The sequence below is a fragment of the Oncorhynchus keta genome, chromosome 19 (genome assembly GCF_023373465.1).
Source record: "Oncorhynchus keta strain PuntledgeMale-10-30-2019 chromosome 19, Oket_V2, whole genome shotgun sequence".
Taxonomy (NCBI): domain Eukaryota; kingdom Metazoa; phylum Chordata; class Actinopteri; order Salmoniformes; family Salmonidae; genus Oncorhynchus; species Oncorhynchus keta.
This window is the reverse complement of record NC_068439.1, coordinates 17,664,417-17,677,959: the sequence shown is the minus strand read 5'-3', so window position 1 is coordinate 17,677,959 and position 13,543 is coordinate 17,664,417. Positions and strand designations below refer to the sequence as shown.

At 45.1% G+C, this 13,543-nt stretch overlaps 1 protein-coding gene across 1 annotated transcript in view; it reads right to left on the bottom strand.

Annotated features, from left to right (window-relative positions):
• Nucleotides 1–13,543, bottom strand: part of LOC118397958 (potassium voltage-gated channel subfamily H member 8-like) — a 139,650-nt gene that overhangs the window by 50,629 nt on the left and 75,478 nt on the right. The window contains exons 7-10 of the mRNA XM_052469899.1: nucleotides 12,085–12,289; nucleotides 10,326–10,538; nucleotides 9,168–9,367; nucleotides 7,705–7,954 (exon numbers count right to left, since the gene is read on the bottom strand). Of these exons, the coding sequence (XP_052325859.1) occupies nucleotides 7,705–7,954; nucleotides 9,168–9,367; nucleotides 10,326–10,538; nucleotides 12,085–12,289 (868 nt within the window). The remainder of the gene's footprint in view (nucleotides 1–7,704; nucleotides 7,955–9,167; nucleotides 9,368–10,325; nucleotides 10,539–12,084; nucleotides 12,290–13,543) is intronic.

Here is a 13,543-nt window from a genome sequence, read left to right as displayed (position 1 = left end):
CTCCTCTATTCACTCCTACCTACCTGATCTCTCGCTTCTCTTCTCCTCTATTCACTCCTACCTACCTGATCTCTCCCCTCTCCTCTCCTCATACCTACCTACCTGATCTCCTCTCCTCTATTCACTCCTACTTACCTGATCTCTCTCCTCTCTTCTCCTATATTCACTCCTACCTACCTGATCTCTCTCCTCTCCTCTCCTGTATTCACTCCTACCTACCTGATCTCTCTCCTCTCTTCACTCCTACCTACCTGATCTCTCTCCTCTCCTCTATTCACTCCCACATCCCACACTCCCTCTCTTGTTCATTTTTCTAATTTCCTTTCCTCTCCTCTATCTATTCCTCCTCTTTACCCCCCTTTCTCTATTGTTTTGGCTGTGAGAAGGTTTGTAAGGAGTTGGCGTGACTCTTTTAGAGAGCTTTCACTGTTCCTAGACACTCAATGTCCGGCTGACCTTCTGCACAGTCAGCAGGAGAGCTCTGAAAGGGAGTGTTGTCCCTGTCCAATACTGTATGCACACATGACACAAAGAATCACACACACACACACGGGCAGAGCAGATGCGAACACAAACACACAGACAAAGACTTAGTCATATATACTTTACACAGCGACTCACACACAGTCAAACAAATTCAGTCAGACCCTTACTGTACAGAGCCACACACAGAGAGTCAGATATATTTTACCATATGAATAAGCAAAAGCTCACAAACATACACACACACGCATTCACGCCAACTGGGGGAAAAGGAGGAAGACAGAGACACATAAGTGGTCTGTCTGTCAAATGTTAAAAAACAAATGAGTGACAACTAGAAAAGGAGAGAGAGAGAGAGAGAGAGAGAGAGAGAGAGAGAGAGAGAGAGAGAGAGAGAGAGAGAGAGAGAGAGAGAGAGAGAGAGAGAGAGAGAGAGAGAGAGAGAGAGAGAGAGAAATAGAGGAAGATGGACAATATGAGAGAGAGAGAGAATGGGCTCCTGAGTTCTGCAAAAATATAGAATTTACAGTTGGATAAATGTAGATAAACTTGAATTTTTTCAGAAGGACTTATACAGAATACTAACTTCAACATCAAAACCTTCAATCCAAATCACAATTCCATACCAAAACCTTGATTTTGGACAAAATTACCCAAATGGACTAAGAACTGAAACCTGCTGTTCACAAATGCTCTCCATCCAACCTCATTGAACTCGAGCTGTTTTGCAAGGAGGAATGGGAAGAAAATTCAATCTCTCGATGTGCAAAACTGATAGAGACATACCCCAAGCGACTTACAGCTGTAATCCCAGCAAAAGGTGGCGCTACAAAGTATTAACTTAAGGGGGCTGAATAATTTTGCACGCCCAATTTTTCAATTTTTGATTTGTTAAAAAAGTTTGAAATATCCAATAAATGTCGTTCATGATTGTGTCCCACTTGTTGTTGATTCTTCACAAAAAAATACAGTTTTATATCTTTATGTTTGAAGCCTGAAATGTGGCAAAAGGTCGCAAAGTTCAAGGGGGCCGAATACTTTCGCAAGGCACTGTAAATAAGTATACTAAGCTAACAAGCTAGGACAGAACAGACATGGCGGCAGCTTCAATTTGCACTGAAGTGTGAAGTGAGAGGTGTGAAAACCAATGAGACTACCAATGGCAAGGGGGTTTCACAGCCCCCCAAATGCAGAGGCCTTTGAAGCCCCCATGGCTTCACCCTGTCTAGAGGTCATTACAATACAGTACCCCGTGGATATAAAAAAAACACTACAAGGAATAAGTACAAAAAAAGCTCCTCAAGGAGAGTCCAGAGAAACTATTTTCTGACTGCTATAAAGAGGTGAACATAAGCAACTTCATTTTCCACACAGACCATCCCCTGGCATGGTACAGAGCACACTATGTCAAGACAGAGGGTATTGGCCCAGGGTGGAAACTCAGAATACTAGACATTGAGGAAATGTAAACAACCTCTGTCAACGTGTACAAGTCTGGGACAGTAATGGTGCAGGCCATCCTCATGCAGTTCCAGTATTTTTACGGGATCAAAGAGAGCACAGAAGGAAAAGCATATCGATTGTGGGCTGGTAAAACCCTGGATCATTGTTATTCTAACTTCTGCGACGCATATAAGGCCCTCCCCCGCCCTCCTTTCGGAAAAGCTGACCACAACTCCATTTTGTTGCTCCCTGCCTATAGACAGAGACTAAAACAGGAAGCTCCCGCACTCAGGTCTATTCAACGCTGGTCCGACCAATCTGATTCCACGCTTCAAGATTGCCTCGATTACATGGATTGGGATATGTTCCGCAATGCGTCAAACAACAACATTGATGAATACGCTGATTTGGTGAGCAAGTGCATCGGCGATGTCGTACCCACAGCAACTATTAAAACATTGCCAAACCAGAAACCGTGGATTGATGGCAGCATTCGCACAAAACTGAAAGCACAAGCCACTGCTTTTAACCAGGGCAAGGTGACCGGAAACATGACCGAATACAAACAGTGTAGCTATTCCCTCCGCAAGGCAATCAAACAAGCTAAGCGTCAGTATAGAGACAAAGTAGACTCACAATTCAACGGCTCAAACACAAGAGGTATGTGGCAGGGTCTACAGTCAATCACCGATTACAAAAAGAAAACCAGCCCCTTCTCGGACCAGGATGTCTTGCTCCCAGACAGACTAAACAACTTCTTTGCTCGCATTGAGGACAATTCAGTGCCACTGACACGGCCCGCTACCAAAACCTGCGGACTCTCCTTCACTGCAGCCGACGTGAGTAAAACATTTAAACAGGTTAACCCTTGCAAGGCTGCAGGCCCAGACGGCATCCCCAGCTGCGTCCTCAGAGCACGCGCAGACCATGGCTGGTGTGTTTACGGACATATTCAATCAATCTTTATCCCAGTCTGCTGTTCCCACATGCTTCAAGGGGGCCACCATTGTTCCTGTTCCCAAGAAAGCTAAGGTAACTGAGCTAAATGACTACCACCCTGTAGCACTCACTTCCCCCCCCAACAAGACCCAGAGTGCAGAAGGTGGAGATGGACAGCTGTCTGAGAGAGCTGGCTGCTCTACGGACTGAGATGAGAGAACTTAGAGGCACACATGGCACTGAAGGACGAGGTCAGAGAGCTAAGGTGTTACAGTGATCAGAACACCCCCACAGGCAAGCCAGCAGAACAGCTCACCCCAGACCCAGACAACAACCTCAACACCACAATGGGATAAACAACACGGTACCCAACCCCATAGACCCCACCCCCTCCTAACAGCCCCCCATATCCATCGAGGACACACAAAAGCCAGAGATTGTGCTCCTCATTGACTCAAATGACAAATACATTCATACATACACTTTTTACCAAACACAAAGTGGCTAAACTCTGGTGCCCAAACACTAAGCATGACCTGGAGCTGTTGTCAGAGGACAGACTAGGGTCTCCCAGCAACATCATAATTCACACATGCACAAATGACCTGATGGCCAAGCAGGAAAAGGTGGCAACAGCACTCAACGGAGTGATTGAAAAAGCTTCTTCCACTTTCCCCAACGCACAAGTGGTTATCTCCATACAGCGGGTGAATTCAAGCATTTCACAAGACTGTGCCTTAAAACCTAATGTCTACCTAGACCACCACTCCACCCTGGACCTGAACAGCCTTTATTCCCAGGTCTACCTCTACAAGGCAGCAATCCCTACTTTTGCCAGGACCCTGAAGGACATCACCCTGAACGGTAGCACCCCCCTTCTGCCCAGCTCATGCCCACCGCCCCTGCGACAAGGACCTCAATATGACAGCATGACATATGCCCAGGCTGTGAGCAGAGCAACAGGCCCAACCCCCACTATTACACCCCCCCAAGCCCCCATCCTGTGACCTAAGAGGTATGTATCAGATGCTCAACAAGCTCTGCTCACTCCTACTGTAATGGTCCGGGCCTAAACCACACAAAAACAACACTAGACACTATAGAACACAAAGATTTTACTATCTCATCCTGGAATATACAAGATCTGAGGTCATCTGCCTTTGGCCTAAAGAGCAGGAACCCAGACTTCATCAAAGAAATTGGCAATACAGACATTGTCATCCTACAAGAAACATGGTATAAAGGAGACAGACCCACTGGTTACCCTCTAGGTTACAGAGTCCCATCCACCAAACTACCAGGTGTGAAACATGAAACAAGGAAGAGATTCAGGGGGTATGCTAATTTAGTATAGAGCAGACCTAACACACTATTAAATCAGTCAAAACAGGAACATGTTACATCTGGCTCGGGGAAATGATCCTGGCTTGAGGAAATGATTTCCAGAGAGAAAAATGTCCTCCTGTGTGCTACCTAACCCTAACCACCCCAATAGAATCCCCATACTTTAACAATTACAGATTCTCCATCCTAGAGGGGGAGATCAACAATTTCCAGGCTCAGTGACATGTACTGGTCTGTGGTGACCTAAATGCCAGAACTGGACAAGAACACCCTCAGCACACAGAGGGACAAACACCTACCTGGAGGTGACAGCATTCCCTCCCCCATATGCCCCCCTAGACACAACTACAACAACATAACCAAAAAAAAGGGTCACAACTCCTGCAGTTCTGTCGGACGCTGGGTATGTACATAGTCAATGGTAGGCTTCGAGGGGACTCCTCTGGTAGGTACACCTATAGCTCTGTTACATCCTGGGTATGTACATAGTCAATGGTAGGCTTCGAGGGGACTCCTCTGGTAGGTACACCTATAGCTCTGTTACATCCTGGGTATGTACATAGTCAATGGTAGGCTTCGAGGGGACTCCTCTGGTAGGTACACCTATAGCTCTGTTACATCCTGGGTATGTACATAGTCAATGGTAGGCTTCGAGGGGACTCCTCTGGTAGGTACACCTATAGCTCTGTTACATCCTGGGTATGTACATAGTCAATGGTAGGCTTCGAGGGGACTCCTATGGTAGGTACACCTATAGCTCTGTTACATCCTGGGTATGTACATAGTCAATGGTAGGCTTCGAGGGGACTCCTATGGTAGGTACACCTATAGCTCTGTTACATCCTGGGTATGTACATAGTCAATGGTAGGCTTCGAGGGGACTCCTATGGAAGGTACACCTATAGCTGATCTCTTGGCAGTAGTACTGTAGACTACTTTATCACTGACCTCAACCCAGAGTCTCTTAAAGTGTTCACAGTCAGTCCACTGACTCCCCTATCAGATCACAGCTAAATCCAACTCTACTTGAACAGAGCTATATTCAATCATGAGGCATCAAAGCCAAAGGAACTGAATAATATTAGAAATGCTATCGATGGAAGGAAAATAGTGTGGAATTCTACCAAAAAACAATTAGGCAACAACAAATTCAATCCCTTCTAGACAATTTAGTGGACAAAAGGTTTCACTGTAACAGTGAAGGTGTAAACTTGACAGTAGAAAACCTAAACAATATTTTTGACCTCCCTATCAAATCTAAACATTTCAAGCAGACAATGTAAGAAAATTAATAACAATGACAAATTATTTGATGAAGAATAAAAATAAAGAAATTGAGAAACCTATCCAACCAAAAACATAGAGACCCAGAAAACCTGAGCCTACACCTTCACAATGGTGAATCACTAAAACAATACAGAAATACACTACGGAAAAAAGAAGGAACAGCAAGTCAGACATCAGCTCAATGTATTTGAATAATCCATAGAATCTAACCACTTCTGGGAAAACTGGAAAACTCAAAACAAACAACAACACGAAGAGTTATCTATCCAAAATGGAGATGTATGCATAAACCACTTCTCCAATCTCTTTGTCTCTATAACAAAGAACAAACAGCAAAAACATGTACAGGATCAAATACAAATCTTAGAATCAAAATATTAAAGACTACCAGAACCCAGTGGATTCTCCAATTATATTGAATGAACTACAGGACAAAATAAAACCCTCCAACCTAAAAAGGCCTGTGGGGTTGATGGTATCCTAAATTAAATTATCAAATATACAGAACACAAATTCCAATTGGCTATACTTAAACTCTTTAACATCATCCTCAGCTCTGGCACCTCAATATTTGTTAAATAAAAAAATATATGCATCAACAGCAACCTTGGGAAAATTCTCTGCATTATCATTAACAGGAGACTCATACATTTCCTCAAAGAAAACAAGGAACTGAGGAAATGTCAAATTGGCTTTTTACCAAATTACTCTACAACAGACCACGTATTCACCCTGCACACCCTAATTGACAAACAAACAAATCAAAATAAAGGCAAAGTCTTCTTATGCTTTGTTGATTTAAAAAAAGCCTTCGACTCAATTTGGCATGAGTGCCTGATATACAAATTGATGGAAAGTGGTGTTGTGTCACGTGTGCTCCCTCTCAGGCCTCATCAACCATGAATTCACAAAATGGGACAAACACCAAATTGAGACTGCATGCAGAATTCTGCAAAAATATCTTCTGTGTACAACATAAAACACCAAATAATGCACAGAGAGCAGAATTAGGCTGACACGTGCTAATGATCAAAATCCAGAAAAGAGCCAAATAAATTCTACAACCACCTAAAACTAAGCAATTCCCAAACCTTCCATAACAAAGCCATCACCTACAGAGAAGTCCCCTAAGCAAGCTGGTCCTGGGGGCTCTGTTCACAAACACAAACCGACCCCACAGAGCCCCAGGACAGCAACACAATTAGACCCAACCAAATCATGAGAAAACAAAAGGATAATTACTTGACACATTGGAAAGAATTAATACAGACTCAGTGAGCATAGCCTTGCTATTGAGAAAGGCCGCTGAAGGCAGACCTGGCTCTCAAGAGAAGAAAGGCTATGTGCACACTGCCCACAAAATGAGCTGCACTTCCTGCCAAATGGATGACCATAGAGACACATATTCCCCTCAGATTACACAGACCCACAAATTTGAAAACTAATCAAATTATCAACTCCCATATCTATTGGGTGAAATATCACAGTGTGCAATCACAGCAGAAAGATTTGTCACCTGTTGCCACAAGAAAAGGGCAACCAGTGAAGAGCAAACACCATTGTAAATACAACCTATATTCATGTTTTTTATTTTCCCTTTTTTACTTTTAACTACTTGCACATCATTACAACATGACATTTGAAATGTCTTTATTATTTTGGAACTTTTGTGACTGTAATGTTTACTGTTCATGTTTATTGATCATTTCACTTTTGTTTATTATCTATTTCACTTGCTTTGGCAATGCAAACATATATTTCCCATGCAAATAAAGCTCCTTAAATTGAAGAGAGGAAAAATATAGAGAAGTGAAATACAGAGAAATACAGCTGGAGGTCAGACACAGTAGATGTCATAAAGAACAGGGGTTTTCATGGTGAATGGAATGGATGGATAACTCATGGGAGTGACAGGTGACAGAGGACTGTAGATTCCGCCCGACAATGGAAACTATGATCCACAGGTGGCCTGTTGGGATGGAATCAGACAAGTAGCATCACAAAGTGTTCCAACAATGGACTTGGATATTCTCTCTCTCTCTCTCTCTCTCTCCCCCTCTCTCTCCCCCTCTCTCCCCCCTCTCCCTCCCCCTCTCCCTCCCCCTCTCTCCCTCCACCTCTCTCCCTCCCCCTCTCTCCCTCCCCCTCTCTCCCTCCCTCCCTCCCTCCCTCCCTCCCTCCCTCAGTATAGCCAACACCATGTCTCACCCAGTATAGCCAACACCATGCCATCCTTCAGCACCTCCATGGACCCAGAGCAGACAAAGAAGATGGCCTGCAGGGCGTCCCCCTGGCGCAGCAGGTACTCCCCAGGGGCACAGAATGTTGTCTTGATGTGCAGGGACAGGGAGCGCAGGCACCCCCTGCTGGCCGAGGCAAACAGAGACAGCTCCAATATCTCCTTGTTCAGGTGCATGGTGATGTCAGAGCGCAGCTCATCTGGGAAGTCCTTCAGCAACTGAGGGGAGGGGGAGGTGGACAGAGAGCAAGAGGGAGGGGAGAGGGAGAAGAAGAGAGAAAGGAAGAGGAGAGGGGAAGGGGGAAAGAGGGAGAGAGATTGACAGCCATGGCATGATTGCAGTTGACTCTAAACTGTTATCTTGGTCAGTTTTCTCTTGACTTTTTTATTTCTATTATTCACCTCAAGGGACTTCCTGGTTAAATAAAGGTTAAAAAAGGTCAGGTAAATAAATAAAAAGTAATGATGTCACCAAACATCAGCATGTATCAGGCCACTTTGAATGAAGGCACTTTGGTGGAAATATTGCAAGTGTTTTGCAGTAAGTTGTGTTGACTTTAGGCTGTGCTGCATGGAGCGAGTTGAACTTTTGACACGGCACAACTGGGCATAGCCTTGGGAAGTAGAGGGGCTGCAGCAGCCCCTGATAAATCACAATTAAAAAATAATGTACATATATTTTAGTCATTTTAGTCAGAGAAATTAAGTGTTAAGTGCCTTGCTCAAGGGCATCGATACATTTTTCACCCAGTCTGCTCAGGGATTTGAACCAGCAACCTTTCGGTCACGGGCCCAACGCTCTTAACCATTACTCATGTATGGCAAAGTGGAGAAAAAACTTTTCAGCAGAGTGGGGAGGAATCTTTACAGATTGTGTTGAATGGACAGAGGGGATCTGATCCTAGATTTTGAGACCCTTCATGAATAGCGGCCCAGACCCTATATGGAGAACTCTGCTTCACACTATTGTTCCCATCACAAAGCACCAGCTACATTACTATCACAGTAATCAATCTCTCCAACATCTAATCATCCCTGACACACAATGTTTGTCAGTCTCTGTTTCAGCATATAACAGAAAAGTGCTGAGCAGAAAAGATCAATGAGTCATCAGCCCACAGAGGCCCACTTTAATCAACAGGCCTATCTATAATTCATACATCTGTGATTCATCTCCCTATCCTATATGAATGCTTTGCTCTGTTCTGTTATGTGTCTCACAGGCAAACATCTCTTGAGGCATGATTGGCCACTGTCTCTCACTCAGCTTCTGTCTCTATCTTTTTCTTGGTCTACCTACGTATCTGTCTCTCTGTCTCAGTGAGTCTCAGTCACTCTCTCTCTCTTTCTCTCTCTTTCTCCACATTTTCAGCCAAGTCTCTTAATTGTCTACAATAAAAGTTATCATCAAGCCCTTGATTAGTTGAATCACCTCGTTGGAGTCAATGCCGTTGTTGACGGACCATGTGGTCTGGAAGTACTCCAGCATGCGTTGTTTGAGGCCCTGGGGCAGGTGGTGGACTCGGATGAAGTCCTTCAGGTCCTTGGTACGGGTGTGGTACTGGGACCAGCGAGAGTACATCCGCTGGATAATGGCCGTCACGTTACCAAACACCAGGGCGTGCATCAACGCTAGAGGGGGAGGGAGGGAAGCAGGGTTTTGGGGGGTTCAATTAGGATTTGCAGGGGCATGAAATTGGAAGATGGGGTGGGCATGATATTGGTTTGGGGTTAGAGTGTGGGAGTAAAATTGGGGTTGGGGGTTGTTTGGAGGGTTCAATTGGGAGTTGGATGGGCATGAGATTGAGAGGTGGGGCATGAGATTGAGTGAAGAGAAGAAAAAGATTTACTCGAGGCTAATAACTCAATTTCCCCTATATACTGTACACACTAGGTCTGACCTATACCAGACTCTATCTGGGCTGGCTAGGTCTTTGTTTTCATCTCATAAACACTGGAGGGAGACAGGGGAGATGAGGCATGGGACGCACACACACATCCACACACCCCTTATGTCTCTATCCTCCCTGTGTGTGTGTGTGTGTGTGTGTGTGTGTGTGTGTGTGTGTGTGTGTGTGTGTGTGTGTGTGTGTGTGTGTGTGTGTGTGTGTGTGTGTGTGTGTGTGTGTGTGTGTGTGTGTGTGTGTGTGTGTGTGTGTGTGTGTGTGTGTGTGTGTGTGTGTGTGTGTGTGTGTGTGTGTGTGTGTGTGAGCGTGTGTGAGCGTGTGTGAGCGTGTGTGAGCGTGTGTGAGCGTGCGTGAGCGTGCGTGAGCGTGCGTGTGATTGCCCCCAGGCAGTCGGGGACATTTACCACATCCAGACTCATGAACATCCAGAGGGAGAACACTTGCCACTGTGACCTCATTTAAACCCTCTGCCCCAAAACCAGTTCACGTCTCTGGTTTGAACCAGATAAAACTGGTCCAAACCAACTGATCAGCCACTTTAGTCTTTATCACAGTACAACTAGATGAAACCAGACATAACAAAAATGATGACCATCAACTAAATATAACTATTTGCCTGGCAGTCACATTTTACATGCATGAATTGTGATGTGTGTATGTGTACTTGTGTGTGTCTCCCCTACCTCCGATGAGCATGGTGCAGATGGAGAAGATCTTCTCAGCGTCGGTGTTGGCTGACACGTTGCCGAAGCCCACGCTGGTCAGACTGGACAGGGTGAAGTAGAGTGAAGCGATGTAGACACTCCTCAGAGAAGGTCCGCTCAGCCCCGTCCCGTTCACTTCCCCCAGGGGGTCGTAGGGAGACTCTAGACGCTTCCCCAACTCATGGAGCCAGCCTGGAGACAGAGAGGAGGGAGGGAAAGACAGGCTTTGTTCCAATTCTCTACTCTTCTCTCGTACACTCCCTCTCATGATGTAGAAGAAGTGTAAGGAATGTGGTAGAAACTTTCTCCAATCATTCCTGTGAGGCTTTGTTCTAAATGTCTCCCTATTCCCTACGTGGTTTACTTCTTTTCCCCAGAGCCTTGCACTAGCTATGTAAATACATATAACATAATTGGAGCCCAAAATTGGAGTCAACAATATAGCTTCTCTGAGCTGTATCCAGAGCCCTGGATGCCTAACATAAAAACTGGAGTAATAGCAGGTAGAAACGGACTGGACATAGGGCACTTTGGGAAAATGCCAGATGGGCTGGTCCATCTGAAGCCCGGTGGGCCAGTCTAAATTGGGGGTTTTGCACAGAATGATCATCATTTGGAAAATAACGTGGTGTTAGAAACAACCAGGACAATTTCTGGTCCCAATCCATCCCATAGCAATCCAATCCATAGCAAGTACCTGAGAACCAAAACTGATCCTAGGTCAGGTTCTATCTGTGATGTGAGTGTTGAGATAGTCATCAGGCCCCTGAGACCTCCACCAGACACTGAAGAATGGTAATTGGATATTCCTCTCTCACAGAGCTCCTGACACTGACGTAGGATCAGCGTTAGAATACCGTAATTGGGATAGAGCACATTAATCCGGTAGCCCTGATATACTGACCTCAGATCATTTTATGACACTGAGGCTGAGTTAATTGGGGAAAAAAGCATCAGCTTCTCATGGCCCCATCAATACTGACCCAGAATCAGTTTGGAGACGTCAGGTAGAGGTAATTGAGAACAGCACCTGGCTCATCGATACTCACTGAGGATCAGCCCTAGAGGCCTCATTATGTGTTGGATCTGGAGTAGTTCAGGGGAAGTTTGGGCCGATGACTAGTCATTACTGTGGGACTATGATACTCTGTCAATCATAACCCCAGAAACAAATAAAAACAGGACATGTATTTTTCCCCGTCACATTCAATTCCCCATAGCATATGTAACAAAGGTCTCGCTAGAAATCACTCAAATCAATAAAATAATCAACACAGCCATTAAAACTGCAGAGAGAGATGCTTGCTGGAAAGCTAATAAAGGCTAGCCAAAAACAAACACACATAAGCCATGATATGCTGCGAAAACCAGCTGACACTACCAACCAAAAACACCCACTCACCAAATGTCAGCCCCACCCCTGAGCTCTAAGACAGAACTAGCTGCTCACCGATGTCCGGCTCATTCATTGATGTCCATGGTCTCTAGCCAGGTGCCTGATCCCATCCCTGAACCCCTCCAGACAGAACTAGCCACTTACCGATGCGATGCCCACCTTACCCCTGATCCATTCTCTGACATGTTCACCCCTCAGATGCTCACCCCTCACCCTCCCACCTCTCTTCCTGACCTCTACTTTCCCCATCTCTGAACCCCCCTCCAAGTCAGAACAAGCTGCTCGCTGATGTGATGCCCCAAAATCCCTGATCAGACAGAAATAGCCGCTCCCACCACTCACCGATGTCCCAGGAGTAGGCGTTGGCCTCCATCTCCTTCTTGCCGATGACGTACCAGATGCAGGCCATCCAGTGGGCCAGCAGGGCGAACATGGACATGAGCAGGGTGAGCACCACAGTGCTGTGCTGGGAGTACCGGTCCATCTTCTGGAGCAGACGCAGCAGCCGGAGCAGACGCACTGTCTTCAACAGGTGGACTACTGATACCTGGGTGGGGAATGAATGACAGGTGTGGTTCTATTACAGTGATAGCAGATGAGGTACAGAGGGGAGCAAGTGGCAAGAGTCTTCATCGTCATTATCATCCTCCTCCTCCTCAGCTGACTGACACATTTTTTGGACTTAAAAGATGCATTTCAGAACCGGCTACTTCTTGATCAATGTGACCTGCATGACTGCATTATGGAAATGGTAGAGAGGTCGTAGTGAGGATCTGGCATTCACCTGGCATTACAATCGCCTGGCATCACCATTGCCTGGCATCACCCTGGCCTGGCATCATCACTATCTGGCATCACTCATAACTGGCATCCCCATCATCTGGCATCACCATTTACTGGCATCACCATAACCTGGCATCACCACTACCTGGCATCACCATTACCTGCCATCCCCACTACCGGGCATCACCACCATCTGGCATCACCATCATCTGGCATCACCATTTCCTGGCATCACCACTACCGGGCATCACCATCACCTGGCATCACCACTACCTGGCATCACCATCATCTGGCATCACTAATACTTGGCATTACCACCATCTGACATCACCTGTTATCATCAAACCATCATCTAACTCAGTTTAAGAGCCTGAGATGGCTTATCTATTGAAGGAGTCCTGTTCTATGGATATGACAATGTCCTCCTGTACTTTGTGTAAAAGCATATATGGCTGCCTTAACACAGGCAGCCCAATTCTGATATTTTTTCCACCAGTTGGTCTTTTGACAAATCACATCAGATCTTTTCACATCAGATCTTTTTAAGAGCTGATCTGATTGGTCCCAAGACCAATTAATGAAAAAAATATCAGAATTGTCCTGCCTGTGTAAATGCCTGCGTAAAGTGTAACCCAAGCACAGTCACAATTCCTGACATTTAATCCTAGTAAATATTCCCTGTTTTATGTCAGTTAGGATCACCACTTTATTTTAAGAATGTGAAATGTCAGAATAATAGTATATAGAATGACTTATTTTATCTTTAAGTTCTTTCATCACATTCCCAGTGGGTCATACGTTTACATACAATCAATGAGTATTTGGTAGCATTGCCTTTAAATTGCTTAAAATTTATGTTTTATGTCAGTTAGGATCACCACTTTATTTTAAGAATGTGAAATGTCAGAATAATAGTAGAGTGATATATTTCAGCTTTTGTTACAACCTGACAGAGCTTGAGAGGATCTGCAGAGAAGAATGGTAGAAACTCCCCAAGTACAGGTGTGCCAAGCTTGTA